At 32.1% G+C, this 19,489-nt stretch overlaps 1 protein-coding gene across 4 annotated transcripts; it reads left to right on the top strand.

Moving 5' to 3' along the window:
• The first annotated feature begins 8,022 nt into the window (after positions 1–8,022).
• LOC103492016 (uncharacterized) lies at positions 8,023–19,106 on the top strand. Of its 4 annotated transcripts, none has more exons than XM_008452179.3 (10): positions 8,023–8,795; positions 9,279–9,397; positions 9,495–9,557; positions 9,685–9,774; positions 10,155–10,320; positions 10,413–10,602; positions 10,831–11,675; positions 12,396–12,992; positions 13,067–13,132; positions 18,798–19,106. In XM_008452179.3, exons 1-10 carry the CDS (start codon positions 8,253–8,255, stop codon positions 18,903–18,905), a joined length of 2,787 nt encoding a protein of 928 aa, XP_008450401.1. In that variant the 5' UTR covers positions 8,023–8,252; the 3' UTR covers positions 18,906–19,106. The 4 variants fall into 4 exon arrangements, with proteins under 4 accessions (XP_008450401.1, XP_008450399.1, XP_008450400.1 ...); XM_008452177.3 differs by having other exon boundaries at positions 8,024–8,795; positions 9,273–9,397; XM_008452178.3 differs by having other exon boundaries at positions 8,025–8,795; positions 9,273–9,397; positions 10,834–11,675.
• Positions 19,107–19,489: the final 383 nt, after the last annotated feature.

Here is a 19,489-nt window from a genome sequence, read left to right on the forward strand (position 1 = left end):
AGTCTGCAGTTGGCTCGTTGCTTTAGGAACTTAGACGGTTGGTGTCTTCAACCTCTACCTCTAGACCCTCTTCTTAGTCTTATTTGCCAGAATGCAAGGTGGAGTATTATTTTGTTGCTTTTATGATTTTTTTAAAAATTATGATATATTTTGATCTGATCTGTTTGACTTGTAATATGATCCGAATTCTTTTAACTTATGGTTTTGGTCTGTCGTTTTGTGGTGAATGAGAATATCTAAATTCTTTTGGATGGGATAGTGTTGAATTTATGGAATGTGAATGCTTTTTACAGTTAGCTTTTTATTTTCTGAATGGTGCTTGTCTCTCCGTCTGCATGAATATCTAGTGGTATGTTAGTTGCTTGTCTGCTCAAATAAAGGAAGCTGGTCTCAAGGGGAGTTTTGAATGATGTGGTCCCACTCTCTTTATTATTTAATTATTACTTTATATTTTAGATTTGGTGGTTGAGACTATATGAATTGTGGTTATGATATCCCATTAATATCGGGTAGTTGGGTTATTATTCTAAGCTTAGGTTGTTCATATTTATTGATAGAATGGTTACGTGAAGGTTGATAGAAAGTGAAGTCTTTCGTGCTTTGTGTTGTTAGAAAATATATTTTAACTTGCATCAAGTCTTCAGTATGCACATCGAGAACTAATGGGTGACGATATGGGTGACGATACAATACTAAACATGAGAGATCAAAACTGCTATTCAAAGATGCTTGAAGCTAGGATTGCACATGAGTATTGATTAAGGGGAAGTGATCCTATTAATGTTACAAGAATTGTTGTTATACAATATGTTTCTGATTGTTGAGTCAGTAAATGATCAGCACAGTGAAATATGTGTTGTGTGCTGTACCCTAAGTCATAACATTGTAATGATCAATTACTGCATGAGCAATATAATCTCTTATCATGAGTCTGTGGCCCCTCAAATGTAGATGCTTTGTTATCGAACTGGGTTACCAAAGTTTGATTGTGTTGGATCTCTTGTTTTACTTGTTTCTCTAATTATTCTCTTAGTTATTAACTCATGGTTCAATATATTGTACAATTATAATCGAGTGTATCCTTTAGAATTGAAAATAATACATCATCATTTGCGAAAATAATACGAAGTCCACTAGTATAAAATATTATTAAAAAATATAAAATCATTATGTGAATAAAAGAACCAATTTCTATTTTCAGAATTAGGATTCAGATAAAGAAGTGAAAAAGGAAAACTAAAAGCCTTTCTTTCCCTCTTCTTTTTCTTGAGAAATTTCCGTAGGGGTCCACTTTAGCCCAATTGAGTTTTGAACTTTGATGTGTGAAAAATCAATCCACTATGTTATAAACTAATAAAGTCATTAATAGAAAAATTAGGCACACGTGTATTTGAAAAAGAGATATTTATAAATGCATTGCATTTATTTAATTAGATAGTTCGTATTACCTAATTTATTTAATTAGCATTTACAATTAATGCACCAAACTTAGTAATTATAGGGTTAATAATTCAACTAAAAACTAAAACTTTCACGAAAAATGACATAAACCACCTCTCACCTATCTTCCATCTTTCGATTTGATCAATTAAATCATTGTAATTTTTGTTAATGGTTGCAATTAGTCCCTTATTTTTAAATTAATAAAATATTATAGAATGAAGCAAATAAAAATAAAGATTCTCTCTTTTCACTTCCTCTCTCCTCTCTTCTCCGTCCTTTTTACGTTTTTCATCATATCGGTAAACATTTACGATTTCTTTTATGAATATTATCTTCAGAAAATGAGTAATCGTAATGAATAATATTTTTAAGATTAATAATTATTTATTTTTGTTAATACAACCGTTGGATATAAGATTTGAATGATGAATCTAGTAGTTATCAATTAATTAGAATGTTAATTGAGTTAAGTTCTCGCCGTCGTATAGAAACATTTTTTTTTTTAATTTATAAAAGGTGCATATAATAATTAGGAGTGTTTAAAAAATAGTTGAAAATTGAACCGCAACCGAATTGAAATCAAATGCATGCGATTCAATTCGGTTTGTGTTACATTGAAACCAATTCTCACGCAGTTCGGTTTGGTTTAAGACATAAAATCGATTATAAAATCAAATCGAACCACTTTATTTTAGAAAAATTATATATATATAGTTAAATATATAAGTAAATATATAAGTATAACTTAGGTTTAGGGTATAAGTGTAACTTTGTAGGAATTATTTTGATGGACTTTCAAACTTCAATGTTTGAAACTTCAATGTCTTGTACTTAATTACTGTACAAATTAATTTAATTTATGTTTGTAATTTTGTAGAATTTTTATTTATGTATAATGTTCATAAAAAATTTCGATTTTAATATTTATGTATAAACAGTTCGGTTTTATTTCTGTATATGCTGTTTGGTTTTGATTTGATTTGACATAGATGAGCGGTTCGGTTCAGTTTCGAATAAGATTTTTTTTTGCATTTTGCAGTTCGATACAGTTTTAGTTTCAAACCGAATCGAATCAAACCATAAAGATCTCTAATAACAATATTCTCAAATCTATAAGTTCTATTTGTCTTGTACATTTTCCCTTTTGAGTTCCACGTGTGCTATTGAGAAATTCTATTATCTCACCTCTTGGTTTAAGTTTTTTTTCTTTCCCAAATAGTATTCTTTTTTCTTTTCGTGAGCATTGGTGTTTTTTCCTCAATTTTGTTACTTTTCTTTTATCTTCATCTTTTTGCCCAATTTAATTCATAATGCTTTCTTTCTTTAGCTATAAATGTTTTTCTTTTAAAATAGAACAAAGCATGAAAATGTTTTCACTATGTAGAACAATTTTGAAAAGGAAAGAGCTCACAAGTCTACAATATGAAATAACAAAAATATCTCGCAATTAATCGATCACACACAGCATGAAAAAAAAAAGATCTTGTACACCCTAGTCTAAATGATCTTGTACCCTACTCTGATCGATCTTATATCCTTGTATCAAGTCTAAATGATCTTGTACCAAAATTAAACGATATTGTACCATTGTATACTAGTCTAAACGATTTTGTACCCTTATACCCAGCCTAAACAATCTTGTACGTATCTTTATACTTAGTCTAAACGATCTTGTACCAAAACTATTAGTGATAGTGGTCTATCTAGGATAGACAACTGACCATTTATATATTGGTACACAATTGTTTAGATCATGTACCAATATCGTTTAGATCTGGATCAAGAAGGAAAAAAACAGAAAATGAAATATGAAGAAGGGAAGAAATTCTAAAGAGGAAATGAAGAAATTTGTAAATATATACGTAAATAATCATAATATTGTAAAATGAAAAAGAAGTGATAATATAAATAGATTAATAATATGAAGAGGAGATCAATAAATCTCAAAGAAGAAGAAGAAAAAGAAGTGAAAAACCATCCGTATTATTTAAGAGCAAACCTGGAATAAATATTACGAACTTTTTGATTTTGTTACAAGAGTCGTAAATATTTTGATATTTTGTTATATTTATGAAGATTAACCGTTTTCATTGATTTTTCTCTTTTATATAAGTTCATAATATTTTATTTCTCTATGTTTAATTTTTTTCAATGTTTACCGATTATTATTATGCAAGTGAGATTCGAATTTTTTATTTTTTAAATAGTTGAATTATGCTCGTGTTAGCTTTAATGACTGTAGATTTTTTCATAGCTAGAAATTTATCAATAATAAAAGTCTATCAGATACATACTTTTAATTTACAACCAAAATTTATCGATGATAGATTATTATAATGAATATATTTCAAGGATTTTTGTGTGGATAGCCCAAAAGTTGGGTAAAAAATGTCAAATGTCCCAATCTTTTAAAAAAAATGTTGAATGACCCTTTATTGACATCAAATATGGATGAAATTTCCAAAATATACTCGTCCACCCGTGGAAAAACATCTTGCTCTCCTCTCTCTTGGTTTTGCTCTCGCTCTATTTGCATATCTTGCTCGGTCTCACTTTCTTTCTATATCTCTACCTCAATCTCACTCTAGATATATATGTATCTCTTGGCTCTCTCAATCTAAATTTTAGAGCTGATTGCTGATAGAGAATAGGTTAAACTACCATTTTAATTTTAATTTTTTATATTTTCAATAAAATGGACTCTACTATTTGTTCATTTTTTTCTTTAATAAACTTCGGAAATATGTGTTTTAATTTTTGCAGGAAGAAAAAATATTATCATAATTTAATTAATTTTAATAAGAATAAACTTAAAATTACTAAATTTAAGACTTATTAAAGAATTAATTACTAAATGACCATAAATAATTGAAAATTTATTTTAAATAACAAAATTTATGAAATTTTTATAAACATAATAAAATATCGTAATATATTTGTGATATATCATGATAGTAGTTTTTTTTAATCTATCATGATAGATAAATTGTAATATATATTTTGTTATATTTTATAAGTATTTTGGTTTATTTTATTATATTTACAAATATCTTTAAAACAATTATACCAACTCCTAATTCATGTTCATGGAACCTTCATAACTAAGTTAAAGTGGTTTCTTAGAAAAGGTAAAGAAAAGTTAAAGTGGTTGATGTGCTACAACTCTAAGGTGTTTACCTTCTTTTGATTTCATTAGCATTTAGTGAGAAAAGTGGAAAAAGCTTTCCCCTAAATAAAGTTTGTCCAAAAACATTTAATGTTATTAGTAAATTAAGTAGTTAGAATCTCTCTCTTTTTTTTTTTTTTTTTTTTTTTTTTTTTTTTTTAAATTGATTTAACATCTTTTAAGAAACTGACGAGATTGGAGATCAAACTTTCGAGAGAAAAGACATGTAATATTGTTAGTGAGATGTGAAGAAATTATGAAACACCTTTGTTATTAAAACTAAATAAGATAAATAAAATTAAATTGATAACCATTTGTACTTTTTTTTTTTCCAGGGCTACTAGAACCATCGTGATCCTTAGCTAGCCGACTCAATAATTAACTAATTATGATAAATAGCTAAAGTTGTGTATAGCCTCTCTATTATTTCCATAAATCTAAGAGTCTAAAGCATTAAAATGACCCTCTACAACGTGGTAGTTCATTTCAATGAGATTTTTTTTCTTTCAAATATTTGATAACCCATTCTAATCCACCACAAAAATATTACTCATTCTCCTCACAACATCACAAGAAAGTAACCGGAAACTCAACAAACTTATGGATGAAGCATCCATATAAGATTAGGTTTCAACGTCATTGATTACTCACATTAAACACAACGAAAAAAAAATCAGAATAACTTAGCTATCATAAAAATAGTAACTATAATAAGATATAAAAAAAACCATCAGAGTTTAACTTAATGGCAAAAAGGAGACAATCTCAAGAACTAAAAGGTTATAAGTTGATCAATCTATGGTGACCAACTACCTAGGAATTAATTCCTTATGGATTATTCCATGAGATTAGTCAAGATATGCATAAGCTAGCTTAAACACTAACAAATATTAAAAAATATATATATATATATATATAAAGAAAGTTTTGATTAGGTAGACTAACATGTATGCCAAGTTTAACTTGATGTTAAACTAAAACTTGAAACTAAAGATGAACCTTTGTTATTAGGTGGGGGAAGAAAATCATTATCGTATCATATCATAATAAATATCATATAAAGTCAATTGGACACTTCCCTTTAAATAACAACCAATAAAATAAACACAAAATTAGAATCTCTAGTGGAAGAGCCCACATATTTTGAACAATTCTAATTCCAAAACAAAAAGGAAATTAAATTAAAATAAAACAAATATTAATCTTATATATTCAATTTGCAATAGCCGCCCTCCAATTTAATTGGCCATATAAATTCTTATAAATTAAGTTATGTTTTCAAACGATATTTTAAAGGTTGAACCATTCTTGTGGACAATTCAATTGGATAATTAAAAGACAATGACATGAAGTTTAAAAAACAAAGAAACAAAAGATGAATTTTTAAAACTTAAACAATTAACATTTATATGCATTTTTTTTTCTTTCTTTTTTCTTTTCTTTTGTCATGTAACACTCATGGCATCACAAATATTGAATCATTTAGGTGAAAATTTCTCCTTTATATGATTTTTGATAAAATTTTGGTTCCTTTTAGTTTTAGGGTTTAAAATATTCTACTTTAAATTTAGTACATTTTAGTTTATATACTTACAAATATTTTGATTTATCTTTGTCTTTGAACTTTAAAAGTGACTATTTTAATCCTTTAAAAATGAAAGGATTAAATGTTCCTTTTTTAAAAAATATAAGGATCAAAATAAACCTAAAATTAAAAGTACAGTGAATAAAATAAATCTTTTGAAAGTATAAGAATTAAAATAAACTTTACGAAAGTATAAGAAACAAAACGACCATAACTAAAAGTATAGAAATAAAAAAAGTATTTAAATTAAAAAGATTAAAATAAAAGGATGAAATTAAATTTTAAAGCAATACGTCAGAAATTACTAAAATGGTAATAATTTAAGTTAGATGGTTTATAATAATTAGGTACTTACATCATCATGGTGTTAGCAATCAAAGTGAGGGACCATAATCCAAAACAATTTGGAAGATGACACTATGTGGGTCCATTCTACATTCGTTAGATTCTTACATCAAAGTATCCAATTTAGTTTCATCTCTTCATTCGTCAACAATCCTTTAGTTTCAATTTAACTTTTTTCATAAAAAAAAGATGTAAACATCTCATTTTTTTAAATCTAAATTCTTAAAATTTAGTCAAAGGTTTCAAATTGTATTAAAAATATATAATATAAGCGATTTTTAATGGAGTAGAGTTGACTATATAAAATGATTTTGATACCTAATGAGTTAGTATCTTAAAACAAGACTAAATATGTAATTAAGTTTTAAGGCTTGGTTTAGTGTGAATTTGATCCTTCTTAACGTTATAGAAGTTTCATTTTTCATTCCACCATACACTAGTTTGATTCAATTAAAACTTCACTACAATAAAACATTTATTAAAACTTTGAATATACTATATATTTAATTTGATAAAATAGACAATTTGAAGATTACCTACATCATCGTATGACTAGACCCACACAAAAAAGATGCTAAATACTTATAATTGATACGTAAAAAACACTTTTATAAACTACCAATCTAATAGTCACTTAGGATCTATAGCTATAACAAGGAGTTTAGAGAAAATGAATTGCTACTTTGACAACTAAATAAAGCATATGGTTCGGTCGTTTTCTCATGTTAATAAATGAGGTGTATACAAAGAGGACCCAAATATTCACATGTATGTAAAACCATAACTTTTTTCGTCTAATATCATCGTTCTTAAAATGATGTAAACGCCCTCTTGAAAATTTTAAAAGTTATAAAATGATTAGGAAAATTGAAAAAGACAACCTCAAAATTTTAAACGTAAAAATTAAACACTCAAACTTATAAAAAAGTTAAAATTAGACATTTAAACTTACATAGTTGTAGTAATCATAACAACCGTCATTTTTTTTTTAATAGTTACTTTTTCTCTGTGTATAGCAAATATAAATTAGGAATACGAACATTTAATTTTAAAGGGTTACAGACCAATTACTCATCAACCATGCATCAACAAGCAGTTACCCTAAAAACCAGAACTAAAACATCAAATGGGCTCTAGTTTCCCATCTACCAACTTAAGATACATAAACTATTACTATTTTGCCCTGATTTTGCACCAAACACTTGGACTTCTCATTTGATTTAAAGAAAGAAAATTGGACGGTTGAGATTGAATAACAGACAGTCTTCAACCTTACTAAACCAGAGATTAAGCCTTTGTCCATTCAAAAGAGAGTAATGGAGAAGGAAATTTCTCTTTCTTTCTTCCTTTTGTCATTTTTCATTTTATTTTTTAAAAGAAAAACAAAGCAAAGAAAACTCATTAGAATTAGGTGAACAGAAAAAAACCCATCAAACAAACTTTCACTGCTTTTTCTATCATTAACTCATCAAAGTTGACAAAAATGACAAACTTTCTTCTTCAATGAATCAATTAACTTATCATCTAAAAACCTTCTTTCTCTGTAATGATCCAGAAAATTTTTCAATGAATGGAAAAAAAAAATTCCATTTGAGTAGTTTATGATCCTTCCCTTTTCTGCTATGGTCCATATGGGACACCACATAGCACAAAAGTTTTAGCTTTCTTTTTCATTTTTGTTTAAAATTAGATTTTTTTTCAGCTACCAAAACTATGCTCCATATGTTAATTCTCATCTGGGTTATCTTTGAAAGCACCTCAGAAGTTTTAGGATCAATCAACTCATATTGCCCACATCATCATCTTCAACAATTCGATCGAAAGTTCGAGCTAAAAACGGATAGATTTTGGAAGTTCCAAGAGCATTCAAACAAGTGGGTTGAAGTAGAACTTCCTTATGATCTTACCACTTGTAGAAATGGTAATTGCACCAAGGTTGGACAGATCAATAACAGATTGGAGAAGATGGAGAAACAGTATGACGGTTTCCAGCAGACCAAGAAGTCGGAAAAAGTGAAGGAAGTAGAGAAGTTTCACGTTGATTTGACTTTAAGAAAAAGAGTGTCATTGACTAAAATTTCAGATATGTCTATTTGGATCACTGGTGAAAGTGGGTCAATATATGAGAGGTTTTGGAATGGAGTTCAATGGGTAATAGGTCCTCATGATTTGCCAATATCAGCAGGTCTTGCTGTCTCCATTTTTGGTGTCAATCACTCAATTCTAGCTCTTTCTGAAGCAGGAATTTTGTATCAGGTAACTTCCAAGAACTTATCTCTCCTATTTTGAAAAACCAATATGATATTGGTACGGTTAAAAGAAAACACAAAGAATAGAGAAATCACATCGAGATTTATGCAGTTCATTAACAGTGTTTCTATGGCAAAAAAAAAAAAGGTACTTATTATGGAGAAAAATAATAGATTACATATTCAAATGCGACGGTAGAGTTAGAGACTTTATATAACATAACCCTCTATACCTTATGGTCAAGATCGTAGATAAAGTAAATAACATAAATACGAATTTTGTTGATTTTTGGTTGCGTAGAATACATATATAATAGATTCAAGGCATTCCAATAGATACAAACAGATCAAAAGAAATATTACTATAGAATATAGTTCAAGAAAGTTGTACAAGACTTGAATCAATTTTGGCAAAATAGCAAATGAAAACTTTAGAACGTACTGGGTCTTCAAGTGATGAAGTTGTTTCCATTTTCTTTCTTAGTTGCAGATCAATGATGGTTCCCAACCAATTTGGGTTGAATTAATACCAACAACTGATCAAACAACTAGTGAAGAACATGCCTCTCCAGTCCAACTATTGGCTGGTGTTGTTTCTCATGATGGAATGTAAGGCTTTTCCTTTTCATTCTCTTCTTATTTTGTATCTGTGTGTGTAAATTTTCATGATGAAATAATACTTTATTCTTTGTTATTGCTAAACCAGGAGAGTTTATTTCACTACAAAGAATGGAACTCTGCTAGAACTAACTGAGCTCGAGCCTCCAAGGTAAAATGTCAGGAGGATGAGTAGAAAAGACAAAGACTTAGCTTTCAAAGATCAATTTCCCTTTCAACTAACATTTGAGTGAAGAAATCTTATATTTTTTAACTTTGCTATTGAAAATGAAGAACAGATGGGTAGATCACGGCCAGCCCCGCGACGCCAATGTTGCAGCAATAGCAGATGTTGCTAGTTTCAGAACAGAAATTGTGTATACAATAAGGTTCTTAATTTTACTTATGTGTGTTTCTTTAATTTTCATAGATCTAAATAAAAGCTTCACCATGAACACAATTTTTGTCTAGTTGTCAATGGTTGCAGATAAGTTACAGGAATTTACTCATAGTTCGAACATAATATTAGAGTAAGAGGTGCTCAAGTAAAGAAACCTCAACAACATTGTTCTATTTGTTGGACAATAATCAATGTTAAACAAACCTCAACTAATGTAGATCTTGAACTGATCTAAGAAAGGAAAGAAAAGAAAGGCTAATACTTCATTTTCAAAATGCTGTTTATCAAATTAGAAAGATAAACTATTTCTTTTCCATTTTGAATTTACAGATTATCAGATTAAGGTAAAAAAGAAATTGTGAAATGCAGCTCTGTGGGAGATCTCTATGAATATGATAGGAACTCAAAGCCTCTGTGGAAGAAGCATGTATGGAAAGATAGAGCAGCACGAGATCTCCGATTGATTCCATCGCGGGGTTGCTATATACATAGCTTGAATGGAGATCATTCCATATCCCTCTTTCTTTTAACTAAGGTACTAAATAGAGAAAAATTCACCTTGCTATTGAGTTAGTATGAACCTAAAAGAGTTATTCTCTGAGTTTGTTAAGGGAAAACAAATTTCAGGATGGTACTTTGGTAGAAAGAAGATTGAACAAAAGGAAATGGAAATGGATTGTCCATGGAAGACCAAAAGATCATCAACTAACATCAGTTTTACCAGCCCTTCAAGATGAAACAAATGAGAAACTTTTCTCGCTGTTTCTCACCACGTCTTCTGGTTTCGTTTTTGAATATCGAACGAATATTCATCCAGGTAAAAACCACCTTCTTGACATTAATAAAAAAGAGGAAGAGTTTTTGCAAAGAAAATAACCATGATAAGTCAAATTAACAGATACAATAGATGATTTGGTGATATTTGTTGTTCTTATTAGAGGGATAACTAAAACTAAACTTGCAGTTTGAGTTAACTAACAATATTAATTGAGTTTAGAAGATCTAGTTCATCCTTCGTATTGAACTTTCTTTCCACTCATAAAAGCAGGTCATGGTCAGGAGGAAGAAACACCAGATGCTTGGGTAAACCACAAGCATCCCTTGAATGCAAAAGCTGCAAGAGGTATTGGTGGTTTACAGTTTCAAGTCGGACGGCTATTGTTTGCATTGGATGACGGTAGGATCGGAGAACTTCATCTTGTAGGATTAGGTGGTGAAAATTCAGGGCCAACTCATCACGCTACTTCAAGAAGAAAACCATCAGCTAAATATACATGGTCAATCCTAGATGCACCAGAGTCCGAGGGATGGAATGCTGAGTATTGCACCGAACACCGTGGACCAACAAATTGCATTGCAGGAACTAAAGATGATATAAATGATCAAGGGACGAGAAGATCAGCAACAAGAAGACCAAAGGGAAGCCAACCACAACAAAACTACTTATTACCAAGAACATCAGAGAGTTTGTCTGAAAAATCATCTGATAGTTTTGATCTTCTAGCTGAAAAATGGACGAAAAACAGCTTCCGACTTCGTGTGATGCATGGAGGACGCTCGTTTTTCCTCATAACAGTTGATGGCTTGACTTTTGAGTATCTTTACACTGGAGATGTATGGTTGTGGCTGAGGCATGAAAGTTCAACTCCTATGAAAGGTGCAGTTGGTAATTACAATGGAAGTTTATACTTAGTTGATAATTATGGTAGTTTGCTGATTAGAGAAAGAAGTAGCCAAGAACTTGCATGGACAAACTGCACTGCTCTTAGAAGAGGGAAACAAGTGATTGGAGGTGCTCCTTGGGATAAGTTCTTAGGTCAATCTATGAAGACCACAACAGAAGATGCACTTTTCTTTGTTAGTAAAACAGGAAGATTGCTCCAATTCACAGTAAGTTTCATGAATGAGAAATGTTAGCATAAAGTGCACTTTGGCTTAATGCAAATATATCTATCCTGCACATCTTCAAACATTAGAACTTGAAGATTTTGTGATTCAAGGAATTAATCATGCCTGTTAAACTACACGAAACTGAAGCTGATAGGATATATTTAATGTTAATTTCACTCAGGAAACACAATAGGTAAACTATTGGCATCAATCAGGAAAGAAATGACAGAACTTAGAATCTTCTGGTATGATATGATGTTAAATTAGGACTGAAGTTAAAAACTTAAACTTATGTCTATTGTCTTTAGGCGTACACTTTTCATGTTGGAACGCCTTGAATCTAACTTTTGACACTTTGAATGACCAAGCACGAGGTCTTGCAGGTGTAGAGTAAAGTGTCTTGGGGGCTTTGGGACATTACCTCTAAATCCTACGTTGTATTTGTATTTATGTTATTTACGATTTTGGTTTTGAGGTTTAAAGGAGTGAACTATATAAAAACACTTCCACTCCAACTCTATTAGCACCTTTGCGATCTTTATTATATGATATTTCTCTCTAATAATAAACTAATATTTCCATCAAAGCATGGACGTAGCTAACACATTGTTAGTAAATTTTGTAAATGTATCTATCTATTTCTTTATTGTTTACACTTTCTTGCACTCTTATGGTCGATTTTATAGCATTTCACATGAAGTTGCATATAAAATTTTACAGGTTGCACTAAGGAAATTCAAGTGGAAAAACTGCCAAAATCCTCCAGACACCAAAGTTGCAAGCATCGTAGATCAGGAAACATTCCGGGAAAACATAGTGTTCGTGATCGGAACAAATGGTCGACTATATCAGTACAACAAAGTGACCGAGTTATGGCATGAACATCATCAGTCTCAGCATCTACTTCTCTCAAGAATGCCTGGAACAGCAACAAGACCATCACCATATTCTCTTATAGGCTCATTGTTTATGATCTCTGAAGATGGTGGTCTCATTGAATATCATTGGAATCCATGGGATGGTTGGAACTGGGTGGAGCATGGAAGACCAGATAGAGGCGTGACATTCACCACCACGCCCGGGCCGTGCTTTGAAGGTAATCAATTGTTTCTTGTTGGCTCAGATGGAAGAATATACCTAAGATATATTGAACAAGACACATGGAAATGGAGAAACTGTGGCTTCCCAGATCAGTTTGATAGAGATGGGAAGGTGAATTCAAAAAATGGAAAAGGAGTAATTTGTGTTGATGAAGAGCTTGCATTGGAGAAGGAAGTTGAAGATGTAAAGGCTATTGACAAAAACTGTGATCCAAAGGTTAGATTCTTACATTTTAATGGCATTATTACACTATGAGATATGGCTTTTCTTAGATTCCAAATTCTTTGCAGGTTGCTTCTACTAAACCAATTCAATTCTCTGAAGATGCTGTCGTGTTTGAGCTAAGGGATGGTAGGGTAAGTAACATTCAATTTAAACATACTATAAGAGGCATAGTAAAAAATTTAGCAGTTCACTGAGTTGGTTATTGTTAAGAAAGTGCTTTAGGATTGAAACATGCTCATGTGTGTTTATCTTTGTTAAGTTAATTTAGTCCAAGTTTGTTCCTATTTCTTAGGAATTAGTCATTCATGATTTGTAATCATGGAGAAAGTCTAGGGTCATGTTGATTAGTGGAGAAAGTTTAGGGTCATGATGTTAGTGGAGAAAGTTTAGGGTCATGATGTTAGTGGGTAGTTATTTTTAAGACTTTAAATACTGTATTTTTCTTTGAATGTAATTGAAATGAATTTGTCTTCAATTTTCCATTGCAATATTTATTTTTACTCTAGAAAATAACAATTGGTATCAGAGCTCTCTTCTTAAGGGATCTGTGAGTGTGAGTTGTTGTGTCATGGACGCCATAACAAGTTCTAGTTTCACTTCAATTTCTCCATTGATATTTGATGGAGACAACTACCAAGTTTGGGCAGTTCGTATGGAAGCTTATATGGAAGCTTTGGACATTTGGGAAGCAGTGGAAGAGGATTATGAAATTCCTGCTCTTCCAGACAATCCTACCATGGCACAAATCAAAGCGCAAAAGGAGAAGAAGACAAAGAAATCCAAGGCAAAGGCATGTCTGTTTGCTGCAGTCTCATCTACTATCTTCACTAGAATTATGACTCTGAGATCAGCATATGAGATATGGAATTATCTCAAGTCAGAATATGAGGGAGATGAAAGAATCAAAGGAATGCGTGTGCTAAACTTGATTCGAGAATTCGAGTTGCAGAAGATGAAGGAAACAGAATCAATTAAAGAGTATTCTGTTAGGTTATTGGACATTGCAAACCAAATCAGATTACTTGGTTCTGTGTTCAAGGACTCAAGAATTGTAGAAAAAATTCTTGTATCAGTGCCTGAAAAATTTGAGGCATCTATTTCTGCCTTAGAAAATACCAAAGATTTGACTCAAATCACTCTTGCAGAGATACTCAATGCTTTGCAAGCGCAGGAACAAAGAAGAGCCATGAGGCAAGAAGGTGCTGTTGAAGGAGCCTTGCCAGCGAAGCATCATGAGAACGTTAGGAACAATAAGAAGAAGAAGTTTTTCAAGAAGAATCAAATTTCTACTAGAGAATCTTCAACTTACAACAAAGCAGGAGTCAAGAAGGGATCCTATCCTCCCTGTTCACATTGCAATAAACAGGGTCATCCTCCTTTTAAATGCTGGAGGAGACCAAACGCCAAGTGCACCAAATGTAACCAAATGGGGCATGAAGCTGTAATTTGCAGGAACAATAATCAACAACAAGGTGTAGAGGCCAAAATTGCTTATCAGGAGGAGGAGGAGGAGGATCAATTGTTTGTGGCAACATGCTTCGTGGGTGGTGAGTCAAATGAAAGCTGGCTGATTGACAGTGGATGTACCAACCATATGACTCATGACAAGGAGTTGTTTAAAGATCTGAAGCCAACAAATATCACCAAAGTCAGAATTGGCAATGGAGACTACATCTCAGTCAAAGGAAAGGGGACTATTGCGATTGCCAGTTGTAAAGGTACAAAGCATATACAAGATGTTCTTTTTGTACCTGACATTAACCAAAATTTGTTGAGTGTGGGTCAACTTATTGAAAAAGGTTTTAAAGTTACTTTTGAAAATGAATATTGCTTGATTAAGGATGCAGCAAATCAAGATATTTTCAAAGTAAAAATGAAAGGAAAAAGTTTTTCACTTAATCCTTTAGAGGAGAAGCAATCTGTTTTTGCTCTCAAAGAAGATGAAACACAGCTTTGGCACAAAAGAGTCGGTCACTATCATCATCAAGGGCTGCTACAACTAACGGAGTTGGCACTTGATTTTCCCAAGCTTAGTGAAGAAATCTCAAGCTGCAAAGCGTGTCATTTTGGAAAGCAAAATAGGAAGTCATTTCCCAAGTCATCTTGGAGAGCCACTAAAAAATTGCAGCTCATTCACACAGATGTTGCAGGTCCTCAGAGAACACCTTCTTTAAAAGGTAGTCTCTATTATATTGCTTTTATTGATGACTTCACCAGAATGTGCTGGATTTTTTTCTTGAAGTTTAAATCAGAGGTTGCTCATGTCTTTTGGAAGTTCAAGGCAAGAGTTGAAAATGAAAGTGGTTGCAAAATTCAAATGGTAAGGTCTGACAATGGGAAGGAGTATGTTTCGGCAGAATTTGACAAGTTTTGTGAAGATTCAGGCATAAAACATCAACTTACAGCTCCTTACACTCCTCAACAAAATGGAGTTAGTGAGAGGAGAAATAGATACATCATGGAGATGACAAGATGCATGCTGCATGAAAAGAGTTTGCCAAAGAAGTTTTGGGCAGAGGCAGCAAATACAGCTGTATTTCTTCAAAATAGGCTTCCCACAAAAGCATTGAAGGAAAAGACACCATTTGAGGCATGGTATGGGTACAAACCATCATTGAAATTTCTCAAAGTATTTGGTTGTTAGTGTTTCACTCATGTTCCACAGAGCAAGCGTGACAAACTTGATAGGAGAGCTTCACCGGGTGTCTTTATAGGCTATAGTTCTATCAGCAAAGCCTATAAAATTTTCCAACCACAAACTGGAAAGATTGTCGTGAGCAGGGATGTTCACTTCGAGGAAGATGAAGAGTGGAACTTTGATGATGCAGAGAAGAAAGGTCAGACCTTGGAAAAGATGAAATTCAAGTTTTTTGATTCAAGCATTGAAGAGGAAGATGACAGGCAGAATGAAATAGTAGATGATGCTTCCGTGAGAGGAACAAGGTTGCTTTCTGATATTTATGAAAGGTGCAATGTTGCTGTGTGTGAACCTGCAAACTATGCAGAAGCAAAGAAAGATCAAAGGTGGATAGCTGCAATGGAGGAGGAGTTGTCAATGATAGAGAAGAACAAAACTTGGATCCTTGTTGACAGACCTCAAGATAGGAAGGTAATTGGAGTTAAATGGGTGTTTAGAACCAAGCTTAATGCTGATGGCTCGATTAACAAGCACAAAGCCAGGCTTGTGGTTAAAGGGTATGCTCAAATCTTTGGTGTTGATTACTCTGATACTTTTGCTCCTGTTGCTAGAATGGACACAATCAGGTTACTATTTGCAATAGCTGCACAAAAGGGGTGGAAATTGTATCAGTTGGATGTCAAATCAGCTTTTTTGAATGGTGTCTTACAAGAAGAAATTTATGTTGAGCAGCCCGAAGGATGTGAGAAGCAAGGTGAAAGAAATAAAGTCTATCTTCTCAAGAAGGCTCTTTATGGTTTAAAACAAGCTCCAAGAGCTTGGTATAGCAAAATTGATGAACATTTACTGAGCTTGGGATTTTTGAAAAGTCTATCAGAATCAACCTTATATGTTAAGCACAATGGTACTAACATTCTTATTGTTTCACTGTATGTTGATGACCTACTGGTTACAGGAAACAATGCAGATCATATTCAAAATTTCAAATGGGAGATGATGAAGATGTTTGAAATGACAGATCTCGGGCTCATGTCCTACTTTCTTGGCATAGAGATCAAGCAAGGGCAAGGTGAAGTTTTCATTTGCCAGAAAAAATATGCAAAGGAAATACTAAAGAAGTTTAAGATGGATGAGTGTAAGGCTGTAAGCACTCCAATGAATCAAAAAGAGAAGTTGTGCAAAGAAGATGGTGCTGACAAAGTTGATGAAGGATATTTTAGGAGTTTAATTGGTTGCTTGATGTATCTCACAGCAACAAGACCTGATATTTTGAATGCTGTGAGTATTTTGTCTCGTTTCATGCATTGTGCAAGTGAATTACATCTTAAGGCAGCAAAAAGAGTGATACGATATGTCAAAGGCACAAGTGATTTTGGTGTTAAGTTCACTAGGGGCAAGGAGTTCAAACTGATTGGTTTTTCTGATAGTGATTGGGGAGGTTCCATTGATGATATGAGAAGCACTTTAGGTTACTGTTTTACTCTTAGCTCTGGTGTTTTCTCTTGGAGCTCGAAAAAGCAAGAGATTGTAGCCCAGTCCACTGCTGAAGCAGAATTTATTGCTGCAACAGCTACTGCCAATCAAGCTTTATGGCTGAGGAAAATTTTACTTGACCTTGATCTGGAGCAGAAGAAAAGCACGGAGATTCTTGTTGATAACAAAGCGGCTATTGCTATTTCTCATAATCCTGTGTTTTATAAGAAGACTAAACATTTTAACATCAAGTTATTTTTTTTAAGGGAAGTGCAGAAAAGTGGAGAGGTGATTCTTGTCTACTGCAAAACAGAAGATCAAGTTGCAGACATATTAACTAAACCGTTGCCTACTTGCAAGTTCGAGTTTCTAAGGTCAAAACTTGGTGTTTGCAACTCCTAAAGCAAGGAGGAGTGTTAAGAAAGTGCTTTAGGATTGAAACATGCTCATGTGTGTTTATCTTTGTTAAGTTAATTTAGTCCAAGTTTGTTCCTATTTCTTAGGAATTAGTCATTCATGATTTGTAATCATGGAGAAAGTCTAGGGTCATGTTGATTAGTGGAGAAAGTTTAGGGTCATGATGTTAGTGGAGAAAGTTTAGGGTCATGATGTTAGTGGGTAGTTATTTTTAAGACTTTAAATACTGTATTTTTCTTTGAATGTAATTGAAATGAATTTGTCTTCAATTTTCCATTGCAATATTTATTTTTACTCTAGAAAATAACAGTTATTATAGTTTGTAGGTTATAAAAATCTATGTTTGGTGAGTAAACTATGTTAGTTTGAGTAGAAAATATAGTAAATAAGGTAAAAAAGGAAAGAGATGATGAGTAAGTAGGAAATAGTAAACACTATAACAAGTAGTAAACGTTGGTACGGATGATTTGAAAAAACAATACTTTAGTTAAGAGTAAGTTATAATAGTCGAAAACATTACTATTATAATTGAAGCCCCAAACATTGAGGGGTATAATAGCCTACTCCACCAACTTCAAGTTGGTGCTCAAACACCCAAAGACTAGACATTATTTGCATACATACTTATCATAACAACATTAAATTAGTGTAAGATCCAACACCTAGAGTACTATATGAAGGACGGAAGAAATGACATCGTAGAAATTTGAATTCAGTACGTCCAACTTTAGTAACATATTAAAAAATTGAATCGAAAATGTTTAAGTTGGTTTGAATTTAATATCTCCACTTTGATACCATATTAAACCACGGATAAAACTAAAAGCTTGTGTAGATAGGTTACGGTAAATTTATTGCCTCCCATTCATTTAAATCACGTGGTTTCAATGGCTTCTTCAAGTTTTTTTCCCCTTTCCAACTTCTAAAACAATTAAGGAGGTGTTTAGCAAAAGAGCCGAGAGAGTAAGAGTTGTTTGACCTAAGGAGTCCATGATACCATGACTAAAAATACATCAATTTTACGTCGTATTAACTCCTTTTTACTATAGGCTCTAGGAATTCACAACCCACTTCTTACCCTAAACATCCTTAATGTTTTTCTCCCTTTATGCTAACATTTGGTGTGCAAATTAGTAAAAACATACAAGCAAGCATAAGGCACTGTCAAATCTTGAAAACTATGAGTTTCCTTTTAACTTGTGCAAGCATACCTACAAGAAGAAAAATGAAAATGCATGAAGCTGATGTTTTCTTTTCACCTTGATTAGTTGGGAGAAATGCGACAAATGGAGGACTCGAACTGGATTTGGTCTCGGATTATCGTCACTCCAACGAGCTTATGCATTTCAGATTACTGGACAGCTTTGGCATCATGAAAACTAATGGAAAGTTACAAATGGTTTGATGCATTTATAGGCAAAAAGGCTGAGAGTCTAAGCTTATAAATTGTTGTACAGATAAAATATAAGTAAAGAAGGAAAACAGTTTAGTTTAGACAAATGCTTTACTCTATAGCCATTCCCCTGCCCCTTGTATATTTATACTAAAGATTGATATTAAGGGAATGCTTTTGTCAAGTTGAATTGTTTGTATGTTGCATAAATACATGAAAATAACTAAAAGAAAACATGATTCTGAATCAACCAGTGAAAAATCCATTTTTCACTATTTAATTCCTTTAAACCACATTCTTTTTTGAGAATGTAGGAGATGATTTGATTGATGCTATGGTCGAAAATTAAATGTGTTTTAAATAAATAAGTTATATGTGAATTAATTTATGAGAGTTAGAAAATGACGTGAGTTAAAATGTTAGAATTAATTGAGTAAGAGTTTCACATTAATTAAATGTAGGATTTAAATTGTTGTGTTTAATTGTGGTATGAGTTATGCTCATGACAATCATATAAATAAGATTGAAATGTTGTAATTTAAATCGTCCAAGTGTGAGTAGAATACA

Source organism: Cucumis melo, chromosome 2 (assembly GCF_025177605.1).
Source record: "Cucumis melo cultivar AY chromosome 2, USDA_Cmelo_AY_1.0, whole genome shotgun sequence".
Lineage (NCBI taxonomy): Eukaryota > Viridiplantae > Streptophyta > Magnoliopsida > Cucurbitales > Cucurbitaceae > Cucumis > Cucumis melo.